Source organism: Trifolium pratense, linkage group LG7, assembly GCF_020283565.1.
Source record: "Trifolium pratense cultivar HEN17-A07 linkage group LG7, ARS_RC_1.1, whole genome shotgun sequence".
Classification (NCBI taxonomy): Eukaryota; Viridiplantae; Streptophyta; class Magnoliopsida; order Fabales; family Fabaceae; genus Trifolium; species Trifolium pratense.
In genome coordinates, this window is record NC_060065.1 from 25,115,820 (window position 1) to 25,131,329 (window position 15,510).

General features: G+C 41.3%; 1 protein-coding gene across 1 annotated transcript; it reads left to right on the forward strand.

Moving 5' to 3' along the window:
- The first annotated feature begins 5,600 nt into the window (after nt 1–5,600).
- LOC123896119 lies at nt 5,601–10,739 on the forward strand. Its single transcript, XM_045946551.1, has 3 exons — nt 5,601–6,155; nt 6,261–10,004; nt 10,107–10,739. The coding sequence occupies exons 1-3, from the start codon at nt 5,601–5,603 to the stop codon at nt 10,737–10,739; spliced, it is 4,932 nt and encodes a 1,643-aa protein (XP_045802507.1).
- Nucleotides 10,740–15,510: the final 4,771 nt, after the last annotated feature.

The following is a 15,510-nucleotide window of genomic DNA, read 5'->3' on the forward strand; positions in this document are numbered from 1 at the left end:
TGGAGAACGTGTTGAGAATGAGTAGTATGAGGTCATGTTGGAAGTGACTTGTGTTAGGTGAGAATTTGCGAAAAGGATTATCGCACATGTAAGTAGATGTTGTGTTTTATCACATATAGTGAGGAGTTGAAGACGATGCCTAAAGTAAGTGTCGGAGTGCATTTTGTAGTGCCCAAAAGATAAGAGTGAGTAAGTATTTGCTAAGGAATTTGGATTCATGGAATGGAAGAGTCGGTGGAGACTAGTGTTGTTAGATGCATCGTGGATGTTGATGAGGTATGGTCACAATCGGTGACAGTGAAGTAAAGGATTTTAAATTGTTTCATCATGGATGATGGGACGGTAGTGATTTGGCGAATAAGAAACCGATGGGTGAATAAACGGAGAAGATTATGCTTGTTGCAATGCAAGATGATGAGGAACATCGATAGATGGATTATGGGCAAATTGAAGATGTCGTTTGGAATCAACGAGATAGAGGTTATGATTGTTCGGAGAACTAATTTTGGGCGGTAGCCTAATTTTGAAGTGGCGAATTGCTAAGGGATTAAGGAGAAGTGGTATTGGAAAATGTTTGCGTTAAGGAATGCAAATATTGGTTGAGAGATTACTTGGGAACAGAGTAGTCGTATTGGATTCGACTCAATGAGAGAAAAGGAATTTGACGGTTGGAAATGATAATTTCTAGGATGTGTCAATGAAGTTTGAGAATGATGGTCATCAAGTGATTGTTGGAATTGAAATATCGAGTGATAAGTTGGAATAAGATTCGAATATGAATAAGTGATGTAACACGGTTAAGTGATTCATGAGGGAATCAGAGACTTATAGGATTTGTGGAGTTATGGAGTATTCCACGGGAGTATCTTTCGGAGAGTTTGATTGTTTGTACCTGTTTTGGAGTAGAGTTGTGAGTACCGTAGAATGTGAGTCTGTGGATGTTTAGTGCGGAGTGGATGTTTTAGCGGTTTGATAAGAATGGTTTATGTCGATATCATGATTGTTGACTATCTATCGACAAATTGAGGAACTGGCCGTCCTTGATCTCTTGTTGATAAATGGACAAAAATTGTGTTGGATGGGATAAATTAATTTTGTCAAACTTGGTAATGTGCAGTGTTTTGAACGTTTCGTTGGAGGGTCGGATACAGGAGTTATCCGGAGTTGTTTTAGTAGCGTAATTTTCGAGGGCGAAAATCTTTTAAGTGGGGGAGAGTTGTAACGACCCAATTTTCATGTTATTATTTTTATGTGTTAAAATATTTTATTTAACGTGGCATTTTAATTAAGTTAATAACTAGGGTTATTTATCGAGTACTTTAGTTATTAAGCGAGTAGAGTGAGTTAACGCGTTATTGGGCCAAGCCAATTGGGCTTGAGGCCCAATGGGCCTTGTGAGTGTGAGGGGGCGCCCATAAGGGCATAGTGAGGAAGAGAATTCATTTCTCATGTTCTTTGTGTTCTTGAAGAGAGGAGAAGAGAGAGCTTGAGGAGCTAGGGCAAAGGGAGAGCTAGGGATTCGAGAGCTTCGTCGTGTTTTCTTCGAATCCAGGTAAGAGAGTAGATTTCATATTCGTGGGTGACCCGAGGAAGGGGAGAATGTCGATTTCTCCTCACCCGAACTTCCTCCACCCCATTTTCGTTTTAGCTTAGATCGGATTTTCTTGATGGAATTCGTTCCTAAGGTTCTTAATATGTTTAACATGCTTTTAACATGATTAATGAACGAAAATAATAGATAAAAACGAGTTTTATAACAGATTAAACTCAAGAACTTTGTGTTCTTGAGAGTTTTGATGAAAAAGTGTCAATCCTTACTTTTTCGATGTTTAAGAGGTAGATCTGAGAAATGGACTGTCCTTTTGTGTTTATCTATGTTTGTTATGTGTGAATACAAACTCTTTTGGGATTTATAACATGAAAAATGGGATTTTTGGGTGATTTGGTGTAGAAATCGCAATGTTTTGAACTGTCCTGACAGGAGGGGTTCGCTCAGCGAACGTGTGGCGAACAGCTCGCCACAGCTCGCCATGAGCAGGGGACTTGCTGGTGAGGTTCGCCATGTCTCGCTGAGCCTTCGCTCAGCGAATAGTTCGCTGAAGCTCGCCAAAGCTCGCTATGAGCAGGTGACTTGCTGGTGAGGTTCGCCATGTCTCGCTAAGCCTTCGCTTAGCGAAGGCCTCTGTGACAGCAACTTTTGATAATTGTTTTAAGTGCAATTAGGCACTTGTAACATGGATTTAAGGTATCCTAACATGCAATTAGGTGTTTATAACCATGATTAATTGTATTGTGATGATAGTTGTTGATTTTATGTGTGAAATATAATTGTTGTTGATTGTGTTGATGATGTTTGTTTAAATGTCAAAGAAGTATATTAAGGTGTTAATCAACTTAATAAAGAAGGATATTAGAGTATGTTATTCTAATAAAGAAGTATATCGAATTATGATATTCGATAAAGACGGATATTAAGGTATTGATTATCTTAATAAAGACGAACGTTGGATAGTGTTCCACGTTATTGTTGATGGGCTATATGCCATAATTGTTGATGAATATATTCATGAGTTTTGAGTGCATGCATCATGAATATTTAGGGATATTGGCTTGTCCAATAAAGAAGGATATCGAACTATATTTGTTTGATAAAGAAGGATATCGGAGGTGAGATACTCTGATAAAGACGATGGTACCACATGCATTAGAGGTGTCTAGAGGACATAACATGAATGTGAAGCATTAGATTGCATTAGGGATTTTGTGTGCATTTTATGATAAATGATGTTTGACACATACTTGGTAAATGTTGATTGTTAATCCGTATGTGAGGAGCAGAGTCCGTCATGACTATAAAATGAACAACGCAGGGTCCGTCATGACCATAATCTGAACAATGTATTTGTTAATGTTTTGGTATTGTCCGAGACGACGTGAAACTATATGTTTGGTGTATTTTGTGAATGATTGATTATGTGATAAATGAAGTATATGCATGATATATGAATATGCATGAATGATGGTGAGGTATATGTATAATGTATGATTATGCATGTTTTTATGAAGAAGTGTCTAAGTACCATTTACTTACACTTATATTTTGAGTATGTTGTCTAACTCTCTTTTATGTGTTATGTGCTGGATCGTTGGGGGTCCAGATTTACAGGTTTTGTGGTATTCGATGTCGAGTCGTCGGTGAAGCTCTGCTCTGATTGTGACACAGGAAAGGGTTTTATATTGTATATAAAGTCTACTGTCTAGGTTGTTTTGTATAATCAATAAATACATTATTTGATTCAAAGATTTGTATAAACACTATTTTTACTAATTAATTACATTAGTATTATTTTGATAGAGGAGTGTAATACTCGAACCGATATTCAATAAATTAAATGTGATTTTCCGTTGCGTATTTTGAAAAAGATTTTACTAAAGGTAGAAATATATAAATAATGGGTTTGGGTGTTACAGGGCCTACGGAGTGTCAAAATTTCGGACGGATGGAAGATATGGTCGGTGACGCTCTTGGGGTGAACCTTGGTTGTATATGGTTTTGGACCTTCAAAGTATATATACCTTGTATTTTGAAGTGTTCCGATTTTTTAATAAATTCCTTTTTTGCTTTTTCAAAAAAAACTTTGGCTTTGTATTCATATGTAGCTATTGCATAAGGTGAGACTAAAGTGTATTGTTTGTCTTCGCGTTAATTACGAATTTCACATTTTTTTGGCGCAAATTTGAAAATTTGAAATTTATTAGTGCAAATTTGAAAAATTTTGGCGCAAATTTAAAAATTTGAAATTTTTTGGTGCAAATTTAAATATTTTAATTTTTTTAGGCGCTGCTTTTTGAAATTTAAATTTGGTGCATTTGTTTAAAAAAAATCGAATTTGGCGCCTTTTTTGAAATTTCAATTTAATAATTGTTTTTATAAAAAATTATTTAAAATTATAATATTTAAATTTAAATTGAAATTATTTAATTTTTTAAAATATTAATTATTTCCTAGGAAAACATCCAATTAAATATTATAAACGTTTCCGACAAAATAGTCCTAGGAAAATACTTGTCAGTTTCACTTTGCCCAACGCTTGCTTTTGCTGTATGCGCAGTGGCGTTTCCTAGGAATTTTTCCTAGGAAATGTCCTCGGAAACGAATTTTCCTCGGAAACCACTGATTTCGTCGATAAACTCCTAGGAATAGAGTCGATTTTACCTAGGAAGAATTTCCTCGGAAACCAACATTTCCTATGAATTTAGGCTTGTTTCCTATGAATTATTCCTCGGAAATTGACAAAATTCTTGTAGTGTTAATTTGTCAAAAATAAAATAAAATTTGGCATTTGAAAATTCACCTTTTGTTAAAAAATTTATCGAAATTCTATTGAAGTTTAGAATTTTTAACAAAAGATGAGTTGACTTAAAAGCAGAGACTAAAAGTCGTTACGAAAAATAAGACAGATAAATTGACTTAAAAGCAGAGACTAAAAATCATTACGAAAAATATTTGAGAACCAAAATTTGTTAAAAAAAAATTATAAAGAGTAAAACCGAAATTTGAGATATTTATAAAAATAAAAAATTATTTAACTATTTATAAAATTTGCAATTTTTTAATATAAATTATAAAAGATGTTTTTATAGTATTAAAAAGTCAATAATGAAAAATTGTAGATAAATAGTGGAATTATCATGACCCTTTAAAGTCAAATTTTCATGTTTTTATTTATGACCACTAAGTAAATTTTCATAAACGATCATTTTAACGTTCGTCAAGTGGAATCATTTTGTCCACATAAGGTGGAGGATATGAGAATTTCAAGTTTAAAACATGCTAGAGTTATTCGCATCATGTGGCAAAGAAGCGAGAACTTAAAAATTTAATTAGTTGAGTAAGACTTCCATGATCATGTGATCATATAGACACATTCATATGATTTTTTAATTATTTATAAAATAATTAAAAAAAAATAAACTGAAAAAGTAAAATTTTATGAGTGCAACTAAAAGAATTATATTTAATCATGTGGCCATATAATAATTGGACTGGGCAATGGGCTTAGAAGCAAATTCAACAAGCCCAATTAATATAAGAAAGAATATAGGCCCAAAAACGTCACTTTAGGCGACTCAAGACCAAGGCGTGACCAACGACAACATGACAACGCCCAGAAGTGAATTCCGCATTATTATAAAATATCTTCTTCTTCCCCGTGTTAGCAACTGACTTGGGAAGGAAGGAACCAACTTCCCACAACCGCCATAGCTTGGAGACCAAGGTTTTCATCCCTATTTTCACGCTATACCACCGAAGAAGATGCTAAAGACCGGATTCTCCGGAACCTTTGCTTGGAGAAGAAGACTAGATGCTCTATAAATAGCTTCCTACTTTCATTTGTAAAGGGATCTTTTTTTTGTGAGACTTATTAAACTCCCAGGGTTGTTGGGATTGAACCAAGTGTAATCACACCATTTATTCAATAATACAACCCCCTTTGAGTTTTTACCAGAACATTTTGGCGCCCACCGTGGGGCTGCGGTAAAATCATTTGATCCCAGCCTATCACAGCAGTTAGACGAAATAAATCAAACATCTCCACATGGCTGGAGAACATGGAAACAACGATAATTCTAGCGTTAACACCTTGCAAGCCGCCGTCGTAGAAATTCGGCGTTTGCAGACCCAGATCGCGGCTATCGAAGCCGAAAGAACACATGAGAAAGAAAAAGCGAAAATGATTTCAGAAGAGGAGGAAGGAGAGAACATCATGGATGTACAGCCTTTGGCACAACATTTATGGGATACACAAGTCACAGAAGCGATCAAAGCTCCTCACCTTCCTACCTTTGATGGAAAAACTGACCCTCGAGAGCATCTGATGGCAATTGGAACGCAAACTGCCATAATCAATGCTCCAGAACACCTAAAATGTAAACTACTAGCCGGCACCTTCAAGGATGTAGCCTTGCGTTGGTATATGAACCTTCCAAGAAATTCAATAGAAAGCTACGCGGATTTTCACAAAAAATTCGTTCACCAGTTCGCCGGATCGAAACACGTGAAAGTCACGTCAACTAGCCTATTCTCCATTCGCCAAAACCACGGCGAATCGTTGCGTAGTTTTCTAGCCAGATTCAGCGAGGCCACCATCAAGGTCTCAAATCCAAACCAGGAGATGTTCGTGGCGGCCTTCCACAATGGGCTAAGAGCAGGACATTTCAACGAATCCCTAGCCCAAAAACCAGCCTCATCAATGCAGGAGGTAAACAAAAGAGCGGAGTGTTACATAAAGGGCGAAGAAAGCAACGCCGAGAAAAGGCAAAGAGACGCCAAGGAGAAAGAATACGTAGGCCGTGCTACTAGAGCCCCAGAACACCCGCGACCAAAAACGGGAAGTCATCAAGGAAACACATGGCAAAGGCACCATGGTAAGCCATACCATCAACCACCAAGGAGAGAGTTCAGGAATCACCCCGCCGAGGAAGGGTTTACGCCATTAAACACTTCAAAAGTGTACGTGTTAAACGAAATCCTGGCCAGTGGCTTGGCAAATCTCCCCCCAAAAAGAGCCAACAATATCCCCATGGGACTCAACGACAATGCCTGGTGCGCCTACCATAGGTGCAGAGGTCATTCTACGGAAAAGTGCTTCCGCCTAAGAGATTTGATCGAAGAACTGATTAAAAGCGGACACCTCCGAAGGTTTATTGACAACGCAGCGCAAGGCCGAGTCGTCGTGCCAAAAATCCCCAAGCATGAGCCACGAGATACTCCGGGACCAAGTAAAGAGCCTCCAAAGGAGAGGATCGCTGTTAATACAATAGCGGGGGGGTTCTCAGGAGGAGGGGAGTCAAGCTCAGCAAGGAAAAGATATGTGCGTCGAGCCATCTCAGAGATATATCTCGTGAGACAACCCCAACCACTCGACGTCCCGGATTTGGCATTTACGGCAAGGGATGGCCTGGAGGTAGCGCCCCATGACGATGACCCTTTAGTAATACAAGTCCAAATCCTGAACTGCGATGTAAAGAGAGTACTAATTGATTCAGGGAGCTCAGCAGACATCATATACTGGGAAGCTTTCAAGGCCATGCAATTAGCGGAAGAACAATTGCAGCCTTACGCAGGAGCTCTAGTTGGGTTTTCCGGAGAGCAGGTAGACGTGATGGGTTACGCCTCCCTACTCACTACCTTCGGGGAGGGAAGTAACGCCAAGACTATCAAAGTGCGATATTTGGTAGTCAAAACTCCGTTCACCTCCTACAACATTATCATAGGAAGACCTGCTTTCAACACCTTAGGGGCGGCCATGTCCACTCTGTACCTAGCAATTAAATACCCTCTAGATAACGGAGGAGTGGGAACAGTTAGAGGCGATCAGATCCTCGCCAAAAAATGTTACGAATCCAGCTTGAAGATACGGCATCGAGCATCCAATGCGAATGGAGCGTCCGAAAGAAGACAAGCCACAGTTCCGGGTGGCATAAACATCATAGAAAATTCAGACATGGATCCAAGGGAAGAATTTCAAGACAGGAGGGTGAGCCCTATAGAAGACCTGGAGCAAGTTCAAATCGGCGATCACCCGCACCAAACAACCAGTTTAGGAACGGCGTTGCCCAATAAGGAGAGAAGAAGAATCATCAAAATATTGAAGGACAACGCTGACCTATTTGCTTGGAAACCCTCAAATATGCCAGGAATAGATGAAGGGGTGATAACACATAAACTATCAATATCACCCAACACAAAACCTGTCTCCCAGAGAAAAAGAAAAGTTGGGGAGGAAAGGCGAGCTGCAATAGCAGAGGAAGTGGAGAAACTAAAAGAGGCTGGATTCATTGAAGAGATAAAATATCCCTCTTGGTTGGCTAACGTCGTCATGGTGAAAAAGGCCAACGGAAAGTGGAGGATGTGCGTGGATTTTACGGATCTAAATAAGGCATGCCCCAAAGACCCATATCCTTTGCCCAACATAGACAGGTTGATTGATGGTGCTTCAGGATGCAAAATGTTGAGTTTTATGGACGCCTACTCAGGGTATAATCAAATAAAGATGAACCCCATAGATGCCTGTCATACAGCCTTCATGTCGAATACCTGTAATTATTTTTACAACGTTATGCCTTTCGGGTTGAAGAACGCAGGAGCAACATACCAAAGGTTGATGGACAGGGTTTTTTCCGAGCAAATAGGAAAGAACTTAGAGGTATACATTGACGATATGGTAGTGAAAACTCCCGAAGGAAATCGCCATGACGAAGACCTTTTAGACATCCTGGGATCAGTAAGAAAGTACAACATGAGATTAAACCCAGCGAAATGTTCCTTCGGGGTGCAAGCAGGAAAATTCCTAGGTTTCATGCTCACCAACAGAGGAATAGAAGCCAATCCAGAAAAATGTCAAGCTATCATAGACATGAGAAGTCCTACATCTGTGAAAGAGGTCCAAACTTTGACGGGCAGAATAGCGGCATTATCCAGATTCTTATCATGCGCGGGCGAAAAGGGCTTCCACTTCTTCGCATCCCTTAGGAAGAATGAAAGATTCTCCTGGACGCCCGAGTGCGAAGAAGCCTTCAGACAACTAAAGGAATTTTTGGCATCGCCGCCCATCTTGACGCGCCCATTACCAGGTAATATCCTCTACCTATATCTTGCAGTTTCTGACAGAGCCTTAAGTTCAGCTCTGGTTCAGGAAGTAGAGGGCGAAGAAAAGCCTATATATTTTGTAAGTAGAACCCTTAGAGGAGCAGAAACAAGATATCAGAGGATTGAGAGGTTATCTCTTGCGGTGGTTGTCACAGCTAGAAAATTAAGACAATACTTTCAAAGCCACAAGATAGTTGTTAGAACAGATTACCCTATCAAGAACGTCCTCAGAAAGCCGGACCTAGCAGGAAGGATGGTAGCATGGTCCGTCGAATTATCAGAATTTGATATCACTTTCTCGCCTAGAGGGGCCATCAAATCGCAAAGGCTGGCGGACTTTGTATTAGAAATGTCTACCCCGCCAACAACTGAGAAAGCTGCGACGTGGACCCTCTCAGTAGACGGAGCCTCCAACGTACGGGGAAGTGGAGCCGGAGTAGTGCTGGAAGGACCAGATGGCGTTATGATAGAGCAATCATTACGTTTCGCCTTCAAAGCCAGCAATAACCAGGCTGAGTACGAAGCCTTGATAGCAGGAATGAAGTTAGCAAAAGACATGGAAGTGAAGGAGTTAAAAGCCATGAGTGATTCCCAACTGGTAACCAACCAAGTGTCAGGAAAGTTTCAGACGAAGGAACCACAGTTAATCAAATACGTAGAGGGAGTGCAAAATCTAGCTAAACACTTCGACTCGTTCGAATTAGTTTATGTCCCTCGCGAGCAAAACATGAGAGCAGATCTATTGTCAAAACTAGCGAGCACAAAGAAACCAGGGAGCCATAGAACCGTTATCCAAGAAACGATCAAAACTCCCAGCATCGGCGGAGAAGATTTGATAATGGTGATAGAGGAAGAAGATTGGAGATCGCCCATTATGCGATACCTCCAAAAGGATGAACTCCCAAAAGAAAGGGAAAAAGCTTTCAAATTGAAGAAGACGGCGGCATGGTATTCTATGGTAGGAGATAGGCTATACAAAAGGGGATTTGCATCCCCCCTCCTCCTATGCGTCAGCAAGGAAGAAGCAAAACATATTATGTCTGAAGTGCATGAGGGCTCATGTGGCAGCCATATCGGTTCAAGGGCTTTGGCAGGAAAAATATTAAGGGCAGGTTTTTACTGGCCGGATACACACAATGACACCGCCATGTACGTAAGAAACTGTGATAAATGCCAAAGACACGCTAATTTACATCACATGCCTGGAGAGCCATTGAAATCAGTATTATTTCCATGGCCCTTTTTCATGTGGGGGGTGGATATTGTTGGACCATTCCCAGTTGGCTACAAACAAGCAAGATGGATCATCGTCGTCGTTGATTATTTTACAAAATGGATTGAAGCAGAGCCAGTATCTAGTATTTCGGCGGAACAGGTCAAGATTTTTTATTGAAAAAAAATCATCTGCAGATTCGGCTTGCCTAAGTACATCGTGTCCGATAACGGCACTCAGTTCGCCAGCGAAAAGGTCGTGGAATTCTGTCGAAGCAAAGGAATCAAAAACACCTTTATATCAGTGGAGCACCCACAAGCTAACGGACAGGCTGAATCGGCAAATAAGGTTATATTAAGGGCATTGAAAAGGAGGCTAGATAGCAAAGGCGAGGCTTGGGTAGCCCACATCTCGCCCATCCTGTGGTCCTATCATACCACTCCCCAATCCTCAACGGGAGAAGCACCATTTACAATGGTTTATGGCTCAGATGCAATGATCCCGGTGGAAATAAATCCTCCCAGTTGGCGCAGAGAAACCATAACGCAGGAGGAGAACGACAGAGCTTTGGAAGAGAACCTAGACATGATCGAAGAAAGAAGAGAGAGAGCACACTTCAGAGAATTCGCCATAAAACAAAGGGCCGCTAGGCGTTATAATACGAGAGTCAAACAGAGAAGTTTTCAAGAGGGCGATCTAGTGTTGAAAAGACCCATGGGAAAGGATAAAGGAGGGAAGTTCGCGGCAAACTGGGAAGGCCCCTTTCGTATACAAGAAGCCTTTGAAGGAGGAGCATATCGCTTAGAGACTATGGAAGGAAGAACCCTCCCCAGGACGTGGAACATAGCAAACTTGAAATTCTACTACAGTTAGTTACGGAGCATCACACCACGGGCGGAAGAATAAGTAAATTCATTCCTTTTCAGCACTATTTAAATGATGTATAAGAACCATTTTCATTAATAAATAAAAACAGTGAGACACTCTTTTCCCCTGTGCAAACTGGGGTTTTTATCGAGGCTCATTGAATTTCAAAATTTTAGTAGTTTTTATTACACATGTTTTCTTTCACAGTCAAAATATTTACGTCAATCAAGGTCAACCCGATTAAGTTACGGGCTCTGAATAAAAAAGAAATTAAATCAGGGTTGAGAGGCCTTGGCGTCACCCGTAGGGGGTGTCAGAAACAGAAATTAAATCAGGGTTGAGAGGCCTTGGCGTCACCCGTAGGGGGCGTCAGAAACAGAAATTAAATCAGGGTTGAGAGGCCTTGGCGTCACCCGTAGGGGGCGTCAGAAACAGAAATTAAATCAGGGTTGAGAGGCCTTGGCGTCACCCGTAGGGGACGTCAAGAATAGAAATTAAATCAAGGTTGAAAGGCCCTGGCGTCACCCGTAGGGGACGTCAAGAATAGAAATTAAATCAAGGTTGAAAGGCCCTGGCGTCACCCGTAGGGAACGTCAAGAATAGAAATTAAATCAAGGTTGAAAGGCCCTGGCGTCACCCGTAGGGGACGTCAAGAATAGAAATTAAATCAAGGTTGAAAGGCCCTGGCGTCACCCGTAGGGGACGTCAAGAATAGAAATTAAATCAAGGTTGAAAGGCCCTGGCGTCACCCGTAGGGGACGTCAAGAATAGAAATTAAATCAAGGTTGAAAGGCCCTGGCGTCACCCGTAGGGGACGTCAAGAATAGAAATTAAATCAAGGTTGAAAGGCCCTGGCGTCACCCGTAGGGGACGTCAAGAATAGAAATTAAATCAAGGTTGAAAGGCCCTGGCGTCACCCGTAGGGAACGTCAAGAATAGACAACCCTGGCGTCACCCGTAGGGGACGTCAAGAATAGAAATTAAATCAAGGTTGAAAGACCCTGGCGTCACCCGTAGGGGACGTCAAGAATAGAAATTAAATCAAGGTTGAAAGGCCCTGGCGTCACCCGTAGGGGACGTCAAGAATAGAAATTAAATCAAGGTTGAAAGGCCCTGGCGTCACCCGTAGGGGACGTCAAGAACAGAAATTAAATCAAGGTTGAAAGGCCCTGGCGTCACCCGTAGGGGGCGCCAAAAATAGAAAATGAACAGCGAAGAAAAGCAAGATTATCAACATCACCAAGAGGAAAAGCTTGCACGCACTCAAAACAAGGCGACATATCGCCACACCAGCTACAATCGCCAAAAAGGCAACAGGTATAAATTTATTCTCAAACAACTCACAATTATGTTAAATTGTCAAAGACATCACATGTGTAGGGGTAAAAGTTTCAAAAGCAAGAATGATAAGAGTCATCATATCAAAACAATCCGCGAAATTATGAAGAAAAGACTTAAGGGAGAATGAAGAAATTAATAAAGGACCCAACAAAGGGGAAATTGTTTAAAGCCACAAAAGGGCATACAAGATAGTTACAAAAAAGCCACAGAAGGGCAAAAACAAGATCATTACAAAAGAGATCATTCACTGAGGAGGAACATAAGGAACGAGCTTGCCGTCAACAATTTGGTTCATTGCATCAGCTTCGCCAAGGCGCTTAGCATCGAGATCTGGAAAAAGAAGCTTGACCTGTTCTATAGCAAAAGAAAAGCCCTCGTCATATTGGTTGGCGGCATAAAGCTGAAGCTATGTGACATCACTCTCCAATCTAGCTTTCTCATCAGCTAGGGTCCCAACAGACAGTACCGCTTCATCCTTCTCCTTGGAAAGCTTAGCAAGTTTCTCATCCTGGGCAGCAGCATTCTCCTTAAGCCTGGTCTCAGAAGCGGCATAGCCTTCTTTAATCTTGGCCAGCTTCTCTTCATACTCTTCCCTCAACCTCTCTGCCTCGCCTTCCTGTTCTTCCTTCAGCTTCTTGATGTTTGCCTCCAGCTTGGTTTTGGTCTCAGTGTACCTCTTCTCAATATCAGCAAGGTTATCATCAACGGTCTTCACCTTCTGCTTCGCCTCTTGGACCTCTTGTTCTTGGCGATTCGTCAGCAAGTAGTTGAGAAGAGTTCCTTTAACTTCATACTCCAAAGCCTTCCTCCTCAAATCTTCAGTAGAAGTGTTGGTAAAGCGAGTCATATCGCCAACCATAGTCACCCCCCTTTCGATGAATTCAAAAGGATCAAAGGAGCTCCAAGTAAGAGAGGCACCGGCGTCGGGGTCTTGAGAGGAGCTGGAAGCCACACCTTTGCCTTTGGAGGCGTCTTTGGTAGTTTGAGCGGTACGCTCAACCTTTTGCTTTTTGGGAGGAGGAGGAGCAACACCCTCGTTTCCCTCTGCTATAGAAGCCGTTTTTCCCGGGATCTCGACACGGATACGCCCCTCATGCTTCTTCTTGCTCCGCCCTTCCTTTATAGCAGCTTCCTCCACTTGCAGCTGCTTCAACGGATCAACCACAGTAATGACAGGATTGGCCTTCTGTTGGCGAGCCTTTGCCAAAAACGCCAATCTTTCCTCGTTCGAGATAGTTCTCATTCTCTCTGCAAAAATAAAGAGACAAAAAAAAAAAAAAACAAACACAAGTTAGTAACAAGGCGAGATCAACATTAAACAGAAGTAGAAAAATACCAAAAGCATCACTTACGTAAATACTCTGTCAGGGCTTCACTATTACCCTCACACCTAAGAATGTCAGCGGTATCCATAAGAGCAAAGGAGTCAAGGAAGTTGACAGTATCTTGCTCAAAATCGCTTACGGCCTCAAAGATAGCACCCTTGATAAGCCTAGGGTTATCGGTCCAGTAGAAAGGAAATAGAGGATCATCAACCTCATCATACATCAAGTCGGAAAATTTCTCATCACTACGAACCCGAAAGAAAGAATTTTTAAAGTTCTTGAAGTTGGAAGCGTATAGATTCAGAAGACGACGGTTAGGTTGACTGCTAAGGGAGACCAAAGTTTGAGGTTTTAAGTTCTTTATGTGGTAGAAAGAGAAAAAAACGCCAATTGAGGGCTCCAGTTCGAAGCCTAAACACATTACCTCGTAGGCTTTGATAAAGGCCCAACTATTAGGATGGAGTTGGGTAGGGGCGACGTTAAGAACCTTCAATATCTCCGCCTCAAAGGGAGTAAAAGGCAACCAGATGTTGAGGGGTTGGATCACGCCAGTATAAAGGTAGAAATAATGCGGCGGGTTGTCATTCTTAGAAAATACAAACTCGTCCTCTCTGACGGGTTCGATTATAATAGAGTCTTCATGAGAGGGGTCAGAAAGCTTGACGGCTTTCCTAAAGCTCCTCACCATTTCCATACTGGTACACTTTGAAGAAACTTCCATGGTGACGGGAGTATAACCAGCAACAACCAGATCTCGACAAGGATTCTTCCGCTTTCCTGTGAAAGAGGAAGGGGAGATTATGACGCAATCACTGTCATTACCACTATCAGCACTACTACTATCACTATCACTATCACTACTACTACTTCCAACATCAAAACCCCATAATTCCGAGTAAAACCCTCGGCTATTAAGAACGCCGTTAGCCCTAGTATAGTGGGCGCGAACTTGTTGCGCCCATTCGAGATAACTAGGAGAAGAAATAGGAACCCTCCCCTCATTATCATCTAACTCCCTCAAAATAACCATCTTTTTAAACCTAAATCAGAAAATTAGGGCTCCAAGACAGACCAAATCGGCGAAAAGGAGTAAGGTATAAAAGAAGAATACCTTAGAAAATTGACAAAGCTCGGAGCAATAAACTGGAAGCGTCCTAACACGAAGCGTTGAACAAAGGCTTGCTGGAGGATCGAAGAAGGATATGCGAAAAAGAAAACGAATTTGCGAGAAGAAGTAAGTAAAGGGAAAGAGAAACGGAGATACTATTTAAAGAAAGAAACCTTTTTGGCTGGTTGAAGTCCAGAGGTTGAAGCAAGAGGTAACGCACGCGTCGTCGGATTAAATACGTGTCAAAAGCGTGTATCCCGAGAGTAAGTTTTGGAAGATTTATCGTCAAATAGTTATTATCCTAAAGGCGAAGTTGAAGTCGCCTCGAAGCACAACACGCCTCAAGAATGACCACGCCAAAAGTACGAGCCTCGCCTTTTCAAGGCGTAACAGAAGTTAAAAGGGAAAAACGCCCAAAAGGAAAAGATTCAAGATTAAGGAGAAAGCAAAACGCAGGAACAATAAATTCAGTCCTAGACCAAAAAAGAGATCTTTATTAATTTCGAAAAATAAAGGTACAATGATATAAAGCAAAGTTACAAAGAAAAACTAGTCCTAAAAATCCTATCACTCGGATTCCGAATCCTTCTGCGCAGGCTCAGGAAAAGTCATCTTGGATTCCACGGTGACCCGGGACCCCTCTTCTTCACTGGACGAAGAAGCACGAAGCTCAGGAGGAATATAGGTCTCCAGAAACGAAACGTAATCCTCATCACCACTACCAGAATCGGAGGTATCTGAGGAAAGAACGATAACCTCCACCTTTTTGACCTCTTTAGACCTTCGGGAGCGAGTGGAGTTAGAGGTAGATTCCTCTACCCTTTTCTTCCTTCGCTGAGGTTGAGACTTCTCAGCAGCAGGTATTTTGGCATTGTTCTTTTCCATCGTGATGATTCAAAACAAGTTGATATAAATTTGAGTTTATCAGGTGATATTTATAGTCAATGTTTAACCTTAACATCGTGATTTACGGTAGTAATAAATGCTTGGACGGTTGTAACCA